Source organism: Musca domestica, unplaced genomic scaffold, assembly GCF_030504385.1.
Source record: "Musca domestica strain aabys unplaced genomic scaffold, Musca_domestica.polishedcontigs.V.1.1 13, whole genome shotgun sequence".
Lineage (NCBI taxonomy): Eukaryota > Metazoa > Arthropoda > Insecta > Diptera > Muscidae > Musca > Musca domestica.
The window spans coordinates 1,673,063-1,690,167 of record NW_026712172.1 but is presented as its reverse complement, the minus strand read 5'-3'; the positions used below and the strand labels follow the sequence as shown (position 1 = coordinate 1,690,167).

The following is a 17,105-nucleotide window of genomic DNA, read 5'->3' as shown; positions in this document are numbered from 1 at the left end:
AACTGATACTATCTATACAGATTTTAGTAAAGCGTTCGATCGTTGTCAATCACCAACTTTTACACTATATATATTAAATCATATATGCTTCAGTAATAATTTACTGTCGTGGATAGCATCCTATTTAATAAATAGGACACAATCAGGCATGTCACAGAAGTTTTACGAAATCGATTTATTTCACCTTATCCAAATCGTTACGATTTGCTTTTGCTTCTTCAGCACTCGAACGTTTTGACTAATCCGGAAAAAAAATCATTTCACATTTTTGAAATAAAAATATGGTAACTCCATGAAAAAAAAAAAAAATCGTAAACAAATTATTGACAATTAAAAAAGGAGTTTGAATTGTTTTTTATAATATAAACACCAAAAGTAAAAATGCCAGGGGCTTCAATAATTGCTGTAAATGATGATGTAATGAATAAATCAGCGGTCTACTGAAAAAATTCGTCGCCGGACATTGAGGAACGCATCAGATCCTTTATCTCACTCAAATGCAGAGTAAGGATCCACCATTTTTAGTCCATTGTGTAAAATAATGTAAAGTTAAGAACGAGTCGTATTTGCTTTTTCCTGTTCTACAGCATATTTAAGAGTTTCAAGTTCAACTATTTTGAGTTTCATTTCGTTCCGTTCACGCATTCTCTTTTGCATTTCAATATTATGTAACTGCTCTTCCACATACTTTTTTCCAGGATGTTACAAAGTCTGTCCAACTTTTCAGTTTGTTTTTTCATTTCCTTACTGTTATCTTCTAGAATTTTACAAATTTTTTCCAAGTTTTGTAAATGAGAATTTTCCTCAACTAAGAGCGCATTTAGATCTTGCTTTGAGGGAGTTCTTGCCCGGGGTCTTTTTACTGCAGGCGTGGGTTTTGCTTTTGTTAGGCTGCCCGACACTTGTCTTATTGGTGTAGATGGCGGAGAACACGATAAGCTTTTATTTCTAAGTCGTTTTTGAATAGGTGTTCGCGAACGGTTTTCTTCCAATGTTGGTGTTCTTGGATCAATTGCCAATGTAGAAACATTTTTAAAAGCAGCTGGAATGCATGATCTTGGTCTATCTTTTTTATTTAAATTCGAAGTGGTCTGCTTTGAAGTTGAGGGTGAAAAATAAAGCTCTTCGTTTTCAGATTCACTTAAAACTAATTGACTTGATTTTCGAGTTCTTGGAATATGTGTAGATGATGACGAATCAAAGTTTTCTTTTTCAGAAAAACTGAGGTCTAATTCACTTACAAAATCCGCAAAGCTTACTGCACCACCAACTCCATCGACACTTTTATACAATCCGCAAATTCTGATTAAACTGTTCTCGTGTTCACTGAAAACATATTAATTGATATCACCACCACCAGTTCCTCGCAAGTCCTTTTTATTATTTTTCATCATGGATTAGAAAAATTTTTTGTATAATAAATTCCAAAAACATGTTCATTCTAAGAGAATTTGGTTAATACAATATTTTCTGTTAAATGTATGTGTCTTCTGTTTATTTTTTACGTTAAAATCACTAAACATTTCAATTTCACCCCGCTTTTTGAAAGTGATATCAAAACGCAAAATTTTTGCGTTTTCCGTTTTTTAGAGAAGCTAAAACCGTTTTCGTTTTCACTCTTGAACGATTTTACATTCTGTGACATGCCTGAATTAGTTCTTTTAAAATACCATCGTGTGTTCCTCAAGGAAGTCATCTTGAACCAGTCTTTTTTCTCTTATTTGTAAACGATTTGTCGACTTCAATGAAATATTCCCAGTTACTGATGTATGCAGATGATGTAAAGATATTCTTAACTCACAAGTCCAGTGAACAGTCAGTTTTATTGCAATATGACCTCAATAACTTGTTTTCATGGTGCTATTTAAATTACATGGACTTAAATTTTAAAAAATGTAAAAATATGTGCTTTTGTATAATATGTATAATATGTGTTTTGTATAATATTAACGGGAACATTTTAACACCCGTAGAATCCTTTGTTGATCTCCCTAATGGATCCTAATTTATCTTTTAATAATCATATTATATCAATCGTTAATAAAGCTAATGGTGTTTTAGGATTCATAAAACGGTGGGCTGAAGAATTCTCTGATCCGTTTATTTGCTTCCAGAAATACTTCCAAAACTTTGAAGATATTTCAAATCGCTTTTGCAGGTCATGATATGGGTCATAACCCCCGGATAAGGGTACAACCCGACTTCGCATAACATTTTCAATTTTCGGAATGGGACCCATCTTGGTCTTGACCACATTCATCAATTGATTTGTCTAAAAAATTACAATTACAGGCATTTATTTAAGTATAGTCCCCACATTAGTGTACCCGCAAGTCCACTTTCCAAACTAATGTGTGGTCAGAATAAGAAAATGTTGTATTCTATTGAATTTTTAACCCCTAAAAAATATTGGTTTGGATCGTAGATTTAGGATGTACGTCTACATGAAATAAACTCCGAAATGTCAAACTGGGACTCATTCAGTCGGAAATTATGAAATAAACTTCGAAATGCCAAACTGGGACTCATTCAGTCGGAAATTATGGCAGAAACATGAAAAAATTGAATCACACTATGATGAAAAGTGTGGACTTTATGAGGTCTCCAGCGCACAATTTAAATGACAAAAAAATTAATCTTACAGTATACACCCATTACCGAGTAAATCTCTTTGACTACTCTGAAATCAATTATGAGGTGGACAAAACTAAATGCCAGGCAGCACGTGGTTTTGGAAATACAAATTCCAACAAAACTAAATACAAATTTCAAAATTAATTAACAATTTAAAATACTCAATTGATTTTGATAGATCATCAAATAACAATAGAAATAGAACTGGCACTGTCGCAAGATGACTTCCTTGATATGTGACAGGCATTAAAATATCACCAAGGGGCTGTACTGTACCTTTTATGTATATTGCAGCATGGCGGGGATTATACCATTTGGTCAAGGTTTGGTGTTAAAGAGTTTAAAAGTGTAATTCGCCTACTTTCAATTGGGTCAATCAGGATCGCATCCCCGTCATTGTACATTGACGAACTTGATCGTTTATCGCGTCTGCTAAATTTAGGAAGTGTCTACTGGCTAACAGATGAATAGTCGATAGCCCAGAGAAAGTACACGTTCCAACTCAACGTTTTATACTTCCAATGGATTGGATGGAATGGATTTCAAAAGTACATTGCGAAATCGGGTACAATTATTGACATTCTTTTCGATTCATCATTAAAACAAATCGATGACATATCATATTTTGTAGTTGTTAAAGGCGGCATTCCTTTCAAGACTCCAATCATGCATTTTTGGTGTAAAAAATAAACTATATGTGTGTGTATCAAATGTTCCACCTGGTAGTTCAGGAAGTTTGAATGACGGAGTTATTTCTAATATCTCAACATTCTTTAAATATGCAGCATGTTGGGGTTTCATTTTTAGCCAATATTTCTTGATGTAATTTGATCGTAGGAACTTTATGTCTCCACAAATCTTTCAAAAGAATAGAAATAAATTTTTTTTATACGTGTTTTGTAATACTGCGTGTTGCTCACTGTTGTTATTTGCAATTGTACATCACATGAGCACGGCAACCCATGAGAATACCCAAATGATTAATAATAATATTAGATGTAGCAACATTGTTTCTTATGTATATTGTGCAAATACACGCATACTCTTTTATATTCACCCCTCTCTTATTTATTGCATTTTATATAGTTTGCCATGTAGTGTAATGTAATACATAATTTATATTTGTAACGTACAGTTAGTTGTCTTTTACTTCTTCTTAAATAAAGAACTTGAATTGTTAAACTTAAACGATCCTCGTGTCTCAACAATCATTTCTAATAGGCTATGGGCTTATGCTACCGCATCTAGTGAGGATTTTGTTTTCGCTGTTTCTTGGAGAATTGAATTAAATATTCTTGGTGCCTGGATTCTGCTATTTGTTCACAATTGCAAATTTTATTGTGAAATTTATCGTGGAAAATTACCCGATTGGAGCGAATCATGGCTGACTCAAAATTGTTGTTCACCAAGCTGAACAGGGATAATTATGAGTTGTGGAAATATAGAATGCAGCTGTTGTTGAAGAAGGAAAAAGTGTGGGACGTGCCTGATGAAAAATGGAAAGAGCGTGACACTAAAGCAACAATTCTGATTGGATCAGCTTTTGAATACAGTGAAGTGCACCGTATTTCAAATTGTGTAAATGCAAAAGCACCTTGGGATACACTTAAATCGTATCATGAAAAATCTTATTTGAGTAACTAGGTGAAACTTATGAGGAGTATTTGTGAACTCAAGTTACAACCTGGGGAAGATATGGATTCCCATATAACAAAAATGAAGGTGATTTTTACAAAGTTGCAGTCGTTGGGTGAAAAATTGTCTGAGTCATGGATTATATCTATGCTGTTGAGTAGCCTGCCTGTTACATATGACACCCTGGTAACTACTCTTGAGGTAAGAGATGCGAAAGATCTCACAATGACTGTTGTGGAAAATAAATTACTGGAAGATCACGAAAAATTAAAGAAAAGGCAAGTGTGCGAAGTCTCTGTTTTGAAAGCAACAAATAAGTTTGCGCACAACAAAAAGAAAATTATTTGCCACCATTGTCACGGTGTTGGGCACAATCGTAAGAATTGCTGGAAGTTAAAAAATAAGCAGTCGGACCAACACAAAGCTAAAATCGCACAAGAAAATTTTTGTATGGAAAATGAATGTTTCATAATGAACGGTACTAAAAGTGAATGGGTTGTTGATTCTGGAGCAAAGTGCTATATTTGCAGTGATAAATATCAATTTGTGGAACTTGATCTATCGTGGTGTGAGAAGGTGACCGTAGCAAATGGCGATGATGTTTATTCAAATGGTGAAGGTGTTTGTAAAGTATCGATGGTGAATGCCAAAGGGTCTGCAGTAGTCATTACTATTGGGGATGTTTTATACATTCCATCATTTAAAGAAAATTTATTGTCGGTGAAAAGGTTGTCAACTAAGGGTTATACATTTACGTTTTCTGGTAATATGTGCAGAATACGCGACGATAAGGATTTGGAAATTAGATTAGCAGATTTAGTCAACAATTTGTATCAATTGCGTTATAAAAGCACACCGGTATTTATTGGAAATGGCCCGATGTCTTCTGGAAGAAGCTGAATACCTAAACAGTATTGGGGCGAAGCAGTCATGTGCGCTAATTATCTGCAAGATAGATTGATTTCAAATTCTGTTCGGTGTACCCCGTACGAAAGATGGGAAGGTTCAAAACCGAACATAGCCAATTTTAAGGTGTTTGGAAGAAAGGCTTATGATATGAGACCCCATGTGCAAGAAAAAAGTTGGACAATAAATCTAAGCTTTTAACTTTCATTGGATACGACGAAGAAAGCAGAGGATTGCGGTTTGTTGATACCGATACCAACAAAGTGACAATAAGCAGAGATTTTAGATTTGTAAATTCAAATGAAAAGATTGAAGATAAAAGCGATAAAGTCAAAGAACCAATAGAAATCGACGTTTCGTCAAAACGGGAAATGGAAGAGGAAGAAGCTGTTGCAATTAACTGTCCTGTTGGTTCGTACTGTAGTTTGAGTAGCGATTTGGAATATTTTACTGAGGATGAAGAAGAGGTGCCTACTACAAGCAATAGTAATCACGAAGCTTCCCTTCGTAGATCTTCAAGAAAAAATAAAGGTGTCCATCCTGCTCGATACTCAGCATGTTTTATGGAATCCGAATCAATAACTGAACCAAAGACTTTTAAAGAAGCTTTTTTGTCAAAACAAGAAGAAAAGTGGTCTGCTGCAATGCAGGAGGAGATCGATTCTATGATGAAAAATAATACATTGTAATTGGTTACTAAACCTGAAAAAGCCAATGTGATGGGATGCAAATGGATTTACAAATTGAAAACTAAAAAGACGGCAAAGTTAAACGCTATAAAGCTCGCCTTGTTGCAAAAGGATTTAATAAAAACTATGGGTCTGATTATGATAAAGTTTTTGCGCCTGTAACACGGCAATCAACATTTCGTATATTACTTTCAATTGCTGGGCTAAAGAAGATGCATATCCATTATATGGACGTCAAGTGTGCATTCCTGAATGGTAATTTAAAGGAGACAATATACATGACAAAACAACCTGGTTTCAAACAAGGTTTGTAAGCTGAAGAAAAGTATTTACGGTTTGAAGCAAGCAGCAAACGTTTAGAACACTGCTCTTAATGATATTTTGATTAATAATGGTTTTCCGAGAAGCAAAGCGGATCCTTGTGTATACACCAACATATGCAATGGGGAAGAGTTATTTATATTGCTGTATGTTGATGATTTGTTGGTATCTTCGAGAAAAGAAAATCATATTGTGGATGTTGGTAAAATGTTGAACAATCATTTTGTAGTTAAGAATCTCGGTCCGGTAACAACATTTTTGGGAATTGAAGTCAAGAGGACAAGCAGTGGTGAATTTCTTACTAGGCAGAAAGCGTACATCAATAAGATAATTAACAAATTAGGCCTTAAAGATTCTAAAATCGCAAAGTACCTGTTAGAACCTTCATATGGAGAAGAAGATTCAGAACCCTTCTTAAGAAATACTGAATATCAAAGTTTATTGGGCTCTTTGCTGTATGTAGCTGTTAACACTCGTCCTGATATTGCTGCCAGTATATCCATTTTATCAAAGAAAATAAGTTGTCCCACTCAACAAGATTGGATTAAGCTGAAGCGCGTGGCGAAATATCTTACAGGCACTGTAGACATGTACTTGAAACTTAGTTGTGAGACTGATACTCCGAATACTTTAAACGGATACGCTGATGCTAATTGGGCTGAATGTCGAATTGAACGGAAAAGTAACTCTGGATATTTGTTTTTATTGAATGATTGTCCAATCAGCTGGGCTTGTTAAAAGCAAATACTTGTTTCTCTGTCTACAACCGAAGCGAATTCACTGCTCTGTCGGAGGCTGCAAAAGAAGCAAAGCGGTTGAGAAATGTTTTAGCAGACTTCGGATGTCAACAAGTCCAACCGACGACAATTTACGAAGATAACAGAAGTTGCCTAAACTTAATCAAGGAGGAGAAATTAAGTAATAGAACAAAACTTATTCACACGAAATATTACTTCGTAAAGGATTATATTGATAAAAAGGTCATCGAATGTAATTATTGCCAGTCCGAAGAAATGATAGCTGATATGCTGACTAAACCACTACCATTGTCAAAGCTGGAGAAATTTAGAACCTTGGTACAAGTCGTGTACAATTGAGGAGGATTGTTGGTATTTGCAATTGTACATCACATGCAATTGTACACCCATGAGAATACCCAAATGATTAATAAAAATAGTAGATTGACAACATTATTTCTTATGTACATTGTACAAATATACGCATACTCTCCTCTCTTATTTATTGCGTTGACTTCTTGCATCGTCTCGCAGAAATTCATCCATGAATTCTTCTTGTCGCGTTTAATCTCTTCTTTCAGTAACCATCTCGTTGTTGGTATTGGTTACGTAAATTACAGAATTATTAGTAGTCTTATTGCATTATAGATTATGATTATAATGATTATAAACTTCGAACAGTGTTTGCTTTTTGTTCGGGATACCACAGTTATTTGGTTGTTGCAAAATAGTTAGGCTTAGGTGTTTGGTGGAATTGGTGTGGAATTTGTGTACTTGTACTGTTATGATATGTGGCGATTACTCTTTAATCAACAGTTGAACATTGGTTTGGTTAATTATTAGTCGTTAAATATTTCATTTGTCCACTGGAAATATTAAAAAATAGATGGATAGATGTGTAAGTAATTACAAAAGTATGCTCCGTCCCAGAACCTGCAAGACTATCATGACGATATGTTAAAGCATTCAAAAAAGTAATTTTCGAGTTATATTTATAATGAGCTGAGTTTTGTTAATTTTTCAGTTTTTAGGTGTGCTTTGAGTGTTAGTAAGTTAATTGGTTGTTGGAAAGGATTAATTTTTCGTTTGTTCTGAGTTTAATTGGTTCTGTTAAAAACTATGGGTTTCTCCGTTGTGGCAGGCTACAACACCTTAATTTTACATCTGTATCTTTGCATATTGTATCTTAGGTGACTCCAAAAATAAGGTAGATAATTCCACTACAGGCTTGAAGATATAAGATTTGAATAATATTAGTTTTTTAATTTCAAAAATATTTTTTTAATTTCTCTTTTAGGACATACAAAGAGCCATGTGAGAAATGGAGAGTTGGATCAAAATGCTTAAAACTTATACATTATCTATTAGATATTTATGAAGTGAATCCAAGAGATTTTGAAGAAAATGTTGATATGAATCCACCCCCGGGATTCCATGTAATGCTCAACTTGCAAACAAAATCAGATGCATTGAGATTGATTCTACAGATAATTGACGATGCCCGTAATGAAATAGACGACCTTAAAAAGTTTAAGGGAAAAGAAGTGTTGGAGGAATGTGCATTGCTTTGTTTACAAATTCTAAAACTAGGATTGAAAAATCAGGACATTTTTTTCGAAGCTCATTCAATTTCAAATAGCTCCGTACTGCTTTTAGAACTCAACAAGATTCTACTAGATATCAATCCTCGGAGCCGAAAACCGGATCACGTATTGAACACAACATATTTCTTAACATATTTTAATTGGTTGCCATACCATGCTCTTGAAGCGGTTAAAATCCTTCATATGGTGTCAAGCCAACCGGGCGTAAACTCACAAATAGTCGGAATTTTTACACAGAACGAGGAGACAAGGATTGCGCTAAGACATGGTTTTGTGGAATGTTTGGAAATTGATTTTGCCCAAAGGCAGGCAAAAATGGAAAATGATGGCAATGTATCATGGGAGAATTTGGAATCTCCAAATGTGCAGTTACAACTTAAGGAAGCAATTATTATACTCATTCAAGATTGTTTGCGTCAACCAACGCCTAATCTCGCACAGTTTCTTCTTGGATTCGATCATTTACAAGAAGTACACATTGCTAATAAAAAACGATTGGGTTCATTAGATATTGGGAACAATTGCACCAAGTCGTTGGTTCACATATTAGAAAAACATTTGCAATTAAAAAAGAACTTCAATGATATTGGAACGGACGTTGAGAGCATCGTTGAACGTTCCTTTGGTTTGTTATTTTCTTTGTGTGAAAATCCTAAAACATCCGATCAAATATTGCGACACTTACGTATAAATCAGGACTTTCTCTGTCGTTATTTATGTGAATTACCTGTTCAGACCATGAAAAGTTCTCATGTCATAAATCAGATAAGCTACTTACTGAGGTGTACAGCAATAGAATTAAAATTGACTGCATCCAATTGTCAATTGAGCAGGTTTCAACATATATCCGACTTTTTTTTGGGCGTGTCTTCGAAAAGCAACCAAGAAACAGCATCTATGGAACTTAGCCATTTTTATTCGAAAAAGCCCAACACAGTTATTGATACGACAACGAATACATCATTGATAATGAGAAATAATTTATTATGTGAACTAATCGTTGCTGTCGATTTGGATGTGGGTCATATTCCTGTTCCAACATGGAACTTCTTTGATCGATCATTACTGAATCAAATATTTAAAGAATGTGAATGTAAGACGAACGAAGGATACAAGATTATTGATCTACGTAAAATCCACTTGACTTTGCACGGTGAATTAAAAATAGTTCAAAGCACAATAGCAAGTGGACAGCGAAGATTAATATTGCAAGAAATTGAGTCCGTAATGTTGTATGCCCTTAAAGTAAACGAAGAACGATGCAAACGAAGCGCAATTGTTAATTTTATAGAAGCTTGGAGTCAGGTAAGTTGATTTAGATTTTTTTGTTGATAATTTTAATTAATCTTTGAACTCGATTGGTTTTTGTTGTTATAATTTTTTTTCATGTCAATCTACAATTAAGTCAAAGAGAGTAGGTCAAGATGGATTTCAGCTTAAATTTTTTAAACTGGTGGTCATTTTGACTTTTTGAGAGAATCTGTGTTTTGCTATATAAATAGTTCTAACTCTTTAAAATTAGTTGAATTTGTGTTGAAATATCAAGTACTTGATTATTTAAATAAACTTTCACTGTTACACCAGATTCAATTCAGATATATGCACATAGAACTGCGGGCAAAATCACTACTCATTCTTGGCAAAGCGAGAGTGCTCACGTATATAAGTGCGCATATCTGTATTTGTACAGGAGAAAATGAAAAGATTTATCAGAAGAAAGATGAAAGCTCAACCCCAATTACCAGAACAACTATTATGATGTTAAAGTCATCACTATAATCAATTTTGTTGTTGTCACAAAACCAAATATATATGAAAAAAAATCAAGCTTCTTTTTCAAAATAAAGACTTTAAATGAACGGAATTTACTAAATTAAATTTTAAATTATTGTATTATCGGTCAAATTAAAACTATATTTGACAAAATCGAAGGTGTAATAAATACTTGAGATTATTGTAAATAAATGTCAAATTAAATTAATAATTAGTCCCATCTACAAGAGTGAAATCCGTCTATAAAAATAAATATCTATATTATTACCAAGGTATTAGAAGAAATCGTTGTCATAATATTAGAAACAATTGACTAATGAAATAGTTAGGCCTACAGATATAAAACCTTGAGGAGACATCAAACTACAATAATTTACCAAGAGCCTTTGTAAACAACTTTATAGAACATACGAAATTTTTAGTATTTCAAAAAGTGGAATAAACAAGCAGTTAAGATATCTTACTAAAAACTTAAAACAAAAATACTATATTATATTACAATATAAATGAAAACTATTTTTAATTTTCTTGTTTATTTTTAAATAGTTGTCAGAAATACTGTTCAGCTGTGTTCCCAATTCTTGCTTATCCACATCAAAGAAACAGGAATTAATTATCGAAATATTGCAAACAATTCTACTTAAAGTAAGTCCAAATCAATCCATTTTGGAGATATCTGCAATTATATCGGAAACAATTTTGATACTACTTGTTAACTTACGCAATTGTTTTTCAAATGCAATACAATTCGGTAAGTATACAAATAATACCAATTTTACACTTATTTTGATTCTATTTTGTTGCATAGACTTGGAACGAAACGAACAAAATTCTGTCGCTGCAAAAAAATGCCAACCACAAAAATCCAACACATTAAATATAAAATTCATTTTAAAGTACTTGTTGGAATGGATAATTGTAAGCGGAGTGGTGTCACAGAAGTTAAGAATAAACTTATATGCCTCCTTACTAAATTGCATCAGCATTGTACAAGAACAGAGTTTAAAGAAGAGCATTCCATACGAAAATGAAAAGTATGTATATATCTAGTTCTTTTTACATACTTAAAATTCATTTACTCAGTTTCTATTCGCTATTTTATTTCTTAATATTTATTCAATTGTACATTGTGGACTCTTGTTCGATCGAAGAAAATTTTTAAAAATCGATTTCATCGGACTTTGGTACTATCTTCATATTTGGTATTGTAGCGAAACATTAATTTATGTTATATCTTATATTTAAATTGAAACTAAAGAGTACCACAGGACGAATTGTATGAATAGTGTTAATCGACATTGGCACTCAACAACAGCGCCTCATATAATTTATGGGTGTCGCTGTTTACGGTTCGGCCGTGGCATGGGCGGTCCCATTGCACGGTGTTTTCCTCAAATGCGATGATGGCGTCGAACCATAATTTAGGTGTACATGTGCTAGATTTTGTGTGTATGCTGTAATTGTGAAGCAATAAACACCTTTAAAAATATAGTATATAAAATATTATAATCTGACTGAAAAATCATATATGGCATTATTTCCCAAAGTATGGGTCCCGAGAAATATTGTGTAGGTTTCAAAATTGGGACGGACTAGAATATTCTTTAGTTACACACAACCGAAAGCGCCAATACTCCCTCTGTGTTTTTAAAATCTCTGCCTCCGCCGGCCGGTTCTATGTATCGGGTTGGCTCGAAGAAACAAATCTTCGACAAGGGGTGTCAACCCAGCAATACAAAGTCGTATTCATCCATTTTTCTGATGTGGGAGCACATTACTCGGAATTGTTGTTTTGTCCGAGCCGGGATCGAGACCAACCTGATCATGGTTCTGCTCCGTTTGCTATAATCGCACCACAGATCGGTCTCGGTGAGTTGCAACGGATACATGGAGTGGGTGAATTTCTGGATTGTTCTTTTTTAACCGCTGCATTGCTTCTTGCAGCGCCAATGTAGACCCCAGTTAGTCATCATCTTCGTCGACCACGTCATCACAGTACAGCAATTGACGCCACACATTGCTATTGAAGTTCCAGATACCGCATTTTTTCTCGAGTATAATTGCAATGGTCTTCGGGTTAAGATCAATGATCAAGGCAGCTGCAATCCGGGAGACTAAGCTGGGTATCACCTGCAGGCTTCAAAGTTGTGATACAACGTATTTAGGAAGGATTGCAGCAAAGGTGGATGATTAGCATTCCTATTGCACCACTCTGTAACATACTTCGCTTGAGCTTGACTCTTGTGACCCGTACAAGTTTGGAACCGCCGAGGTAGATGTACTTAACGTGTACATCATAAATAGGTGTGCCCCGCGTTATATGACCAATATTAGTTCAACTTCTGACTGCCACAGCTCACCGGATATATCCATCGTGTCCACAGGTCTCATGAATGACGTAACATGGCAATCAGTCATCTACATGCGTGGACGCCAATCGTACGTGGAACTCAGAAACACGAAATTTAATGTCTGTAGAGTGAAACATAGAGGTGGGGTGATATCGCCGGAACTATTTAACCTCTACCTTTCTGGCATTTTACTCCTACGCGGTCTCAGAAGGCATAATATAGAGTGAATACCGTACTAGCAGATCATCCCCTTACCCACGCAGCTGAAGAGCGAGAGCTGCCCCGACAAATCCGAGTAGTTTTGGCCTCAAAGCCTATTGGGCGCAGATTGACAGCAATGGGCAGAACATCTGCCCTGCATGTGGCACCGGCCCACATGATACGCTGCACTTATTTCGCTACCCAGCCAAACCTACTCAACTAACTATAGTATCGTTACACAACCCGTACAGGTTGGCCCAGTTGCCCCGTAGGTATGTCTGTTACCTCACTAATCTCCTTCTTACTAGTAATAAAAGGTTTTTCGTTTTTATCTGATTGGGGTCGTCTCAAAGGATTTTTGTGGGTTTCTCTATACTTTCATTTTTCTACAGGGATATGTGGGCGTTTTTTGCCCATGTCTTTAACACTAGACTTGACGCATTAAACGGCACTGGATTGTCTAAGTTTATTGTTGCTAATTTCTTGCCTGTTTTGGCGAGAGAGTTTGCAATCTCGTTAGCTCTAATTCCCGCATGACCTGGTACCCATATAATGCGTACTACGCCGTGAGAGAGTGTTAGCATTTAGCCAGTTCAGACACTCTGCAATCGTCAGAACCTCTGCTTGAAGGATCGTATTGTGATCGGGCAAGCGGAAGGAGACTACGGTATTTGGTTCTTCAACAAAGGGTCCCAGTCCCGCTCTCCCCTAGCACTGAGCCGTCTGTATAACAATAGTTTCCAGTCTGCATTTGCGATAGGAATCCGTCATTCCACGAGTCTCTGGTAGGAATTAATGTTTCACATGAGAAAGCTACAATTGTTTCACATATTCGTCCGATACAAAATTTTCTGTTTATTCTCCTGTTGTTACATGCAAAATTTTTGATGATATGTTGTTGGTTAGTTGGTGTTGTCCTCATTGCGCCACAAATGCTTTAGCAGCACATTCGTTGGACTTTCTGTAATATTTTGGTATTACATTTTTATCCATAGCTGTCCACCAGACTACTGATGCGTATGTTAGAACAGGTCTAATTACGCTTTTGAAAAGCCAACATCTATAAGCTTTGGTTGCTCTTTCTTGGATGTGGTATCTCCACTTAAGTGTCTTATCTAGAATCCTCCCAGATATTTAACCTTATTGGAAATGTTGATAGTCTGGATGAGTGTATCTGTGCTGACGTTGTTGAAAGCGCCTTCGATGTCAATGCATACTGCCAGTGTATACATCTTTTTACGTCCTTTAACATATGCATGTTTTTTATATTTAAGCATATCGTTTACAATCTTGCTCTTAATCATGGTATCGATTGTGCGTTCCATTCTTTTGAGTAAGAACGATGTTAGACTTATCGGTCGATAAGAATTAGGTTTTGCGTAGCTTGCCTTCCCAGGTTTGGGAATAAAAACTACCCTCGCTTCCTGTCAGGCTTTGGGGGTATACGCAAACTTTAGACACGCGTTATAGGATATGGTCCACTTCCTCTTTGAGCAGAGCCGGGAAGACTATATCTGGTCCCGCTGCCTTAAACGGCAGCGATACATTTACATGTGTCGTGATGATCGGAGGGAAGTGTGTATTCATCAAAAGCCCTAAGGTCTCTTCTACTGTTTCCATCTTGTTACCCATTTACGCTGTCAACCTGTTCACAGAAAAGCTTCCAGGAGTTGCGTTTTACTGATCTTACTATTTTGTTGTATTCTTTAAGTTTATTATGGTAGCTGTCCCAGAATACTGCTAGTTTTTTACGTCAAGCTCTTTTCCTTTGTTACGAATTTCCCCTGTTATCCAGGGTTTTTCGTAGACAGATTTTTCGCAGACAGCATTCCTCGAATGACTTTACTAAGGTCTCGGTTAACCTATTGACATCTCTGTCTATATCATCTATGCTTAACCATTCAATGTTTCCCTGTACTAGCCTTTCTTTTACTAGTCTCCCATACTTCATCCAGTCAGTCTTGAATTTGTTCCGGAAATGTATTGGGTTCGGCGGCGGCCATTTTATTTCAAATCTTATATACCGATGATCCGAAAAAGAGTGTTCTTCCGAAACCCTCCAATTCTGGATTTCGTGTATAAGATTTCCTGAACAAAAAGTAATGTCTAAAACTTCCTTCTAAATTTTGATTACAAAGGTCGCTTTGTTCCCAATGTTAATAATTATTTGGTCATTGGTAAAAAATTAAATTATTCTAGATTTAATAACTTCTAAACTCATACCAAAATCTACATTACAGTACACAGAAATTCAACACATATTTTACTAAGAGGTTCGCCCATTGAATAATTCGTGCGGTGAAAAACGGTATTTAAAAATTGGTAGTATCTACTAGATCTAAACGAAACATTAATTCTAATAGATGAGCCTAGGAAATCTGAAGGTATATTACCATTTAATATTTTTAGTACAAACATGGAGTTCAATATAATACGTCTGCTGTAGGCAATCTAATTAATTTTAGCCTGCTAGCAGAAGAAGGCAAAACAAAATCAATTATATTCCAATGTAATTAAATTTAATTTCTATTAAATTTAATTTCGGATTCATCAAGAGGCCAAGATCGACAAATGAATCTACCGCAATATTTCCTTTGCTTCAAACTTAAATCGGGCAGATATTCTACGAGATAACGATCGTGTCCGATAATTTTCGTGACGATGTATGGTCCTTTATACCGCGCATCCAACTTATGCGATTTTCCTGTAGGCTGTGGTACCGTGTCTATCACCTATCACCACCAAATCGCCTTCCTTGTACTGAGTTGGCTTGGAATGACGGCGGTCAAATCTTGCTTTCCATTTTTCCTTTTGTGCACAGATGTTAGCAACTGTCTGCTGTTAAATTTCTCTAACATCGAAATGCATTCAGCTGCGTGTTAATACTCCACTGTATCGTTGTTGTTTCAGTGTCCCGTTCTTTTGTATCACCCACTAGACATTTTAAAGCATTCAAAACTGTTTGGTTGATCCGCTCGGCTGGGTCATTAGCTCCTGGTGTTCGGACTGCTGTTTGTACATGTTGTATTCCGTTGTGTTCCACAAACTGTTGGAATTCTTTAGACGTGAACGCCTTTCCCTTATCCGATACAATTCTTCGTGGCTGTCCGAAAATCGACATAACTTCTCGCAACGCTGTTATAACCGGAGCAGTCTTTGTATTCCTAGATGGTGTACTTACATTGGACTTCTGCTCATCCCATCCACGTGAGTCATCTTGGCACCTGAGCGATGAGTAATAGTAAAATCAATCTCCTGCAATTTAAACCACCATCTATCTATACGAGGGGGTGTCGCCTTTGTTGTTGCTATGGAATTGCAATCTGTGACAATATTGAAACACTTTCCGAGTAGGTAAAGTCTAAACCTTTCAAGCGTCTCAACAATTGCTAATGCCTCGAGTTCATGACTGGCATATTTTCCTTCACTTTTAGTACACCTACGACTGTAGTAGAAAACTGGACGCAGTTTCCCACCTTCATACTGCAGCAATACTCCAGACCAAACAGAGCCAAAACTGGTTGTGTTGTAATTTTGGTCTTCAGAGTAATAAAATAATTTTCCTCAGGTTCTTTCCAGATAAATACAGCATCCTTTTATTTATTTATTTATTAATCCATTTGTAATAAAAAGGCCTAATAGACCGAACATAACTACATAGCTTCCTTAAACTTGAGTTAAAACAATTCAAAAACAAAAGTAAATAAATTCACAATTTTATAATGTATACATGAATACATACGTAATACTACTATATAAAGTACTTATTATTATTATTGGCTCCGCAGCCATAAAAATGTTAATGCAAGGTGCTTAATATCCATGTTAACAAAAAATTCTAGATTAGTTAGCAACAAATAAAGCGGTGATATATAAAAAATTAGGATGCAAGATGTTGAAGCAGTTTTAATCGAAAAACATTGTTAGAATGTGAAAAAACTCTTAATTCCTGGGGTAATGTGTTCCAACATCGTGCGACCCGTACCAAAAACGATCGAAAAAATTTGAGGGTTCCTTTTTGAGTGAGAAAAAGTGAAACTCATCCTCAAAGAAAACTGGCCTACCACTTCTTATTATATTATAAAAGGATACAAGATTACGACAGGTAATTAAGTCATTAAATGAAAATCCGATAAACCGTTTCACATATTCAGATATATGCTCTCTTCCACGGACATTATATACAAACCGAACTGTAAAATTTACGATTCTTCGTAAGTGGAGAAGGTGAATACCAGTTGCACCGGACACTAC

General features: G+C 35.5%; 1 protein-coding gene across 1 annotated transcript in view; it reads left to right on the top strand.

Moving 5' to 3' along the window:
- Nucleotides 1-17,105, top strand: part of LOC101888321 (nuclear pore complex protein Nup205) — a 108,617-nt gene that overhangs the window by 25,731 nt on the left and 65,781 nt on the right. The window contains exons 7-9 of the mRNA XM_059118486.1: nucleotides 8,220-9,831; nucleotides 10,846-11,050; nucleotides 11,108-11,333. Coding sequence (XP_058974469.1) covers nucleotides 8,220-9,831; nucleotides 10,846-11,050; nucleotides 11,108-11,333 — 2,043 coding nt within the window. The remainder of the gene's footprint in view (nucleotides 1-8,219; nucleotides 9,832-10,845; nucleotides 11,051-11,107; nucleotides 11,334-17,105) is intronic.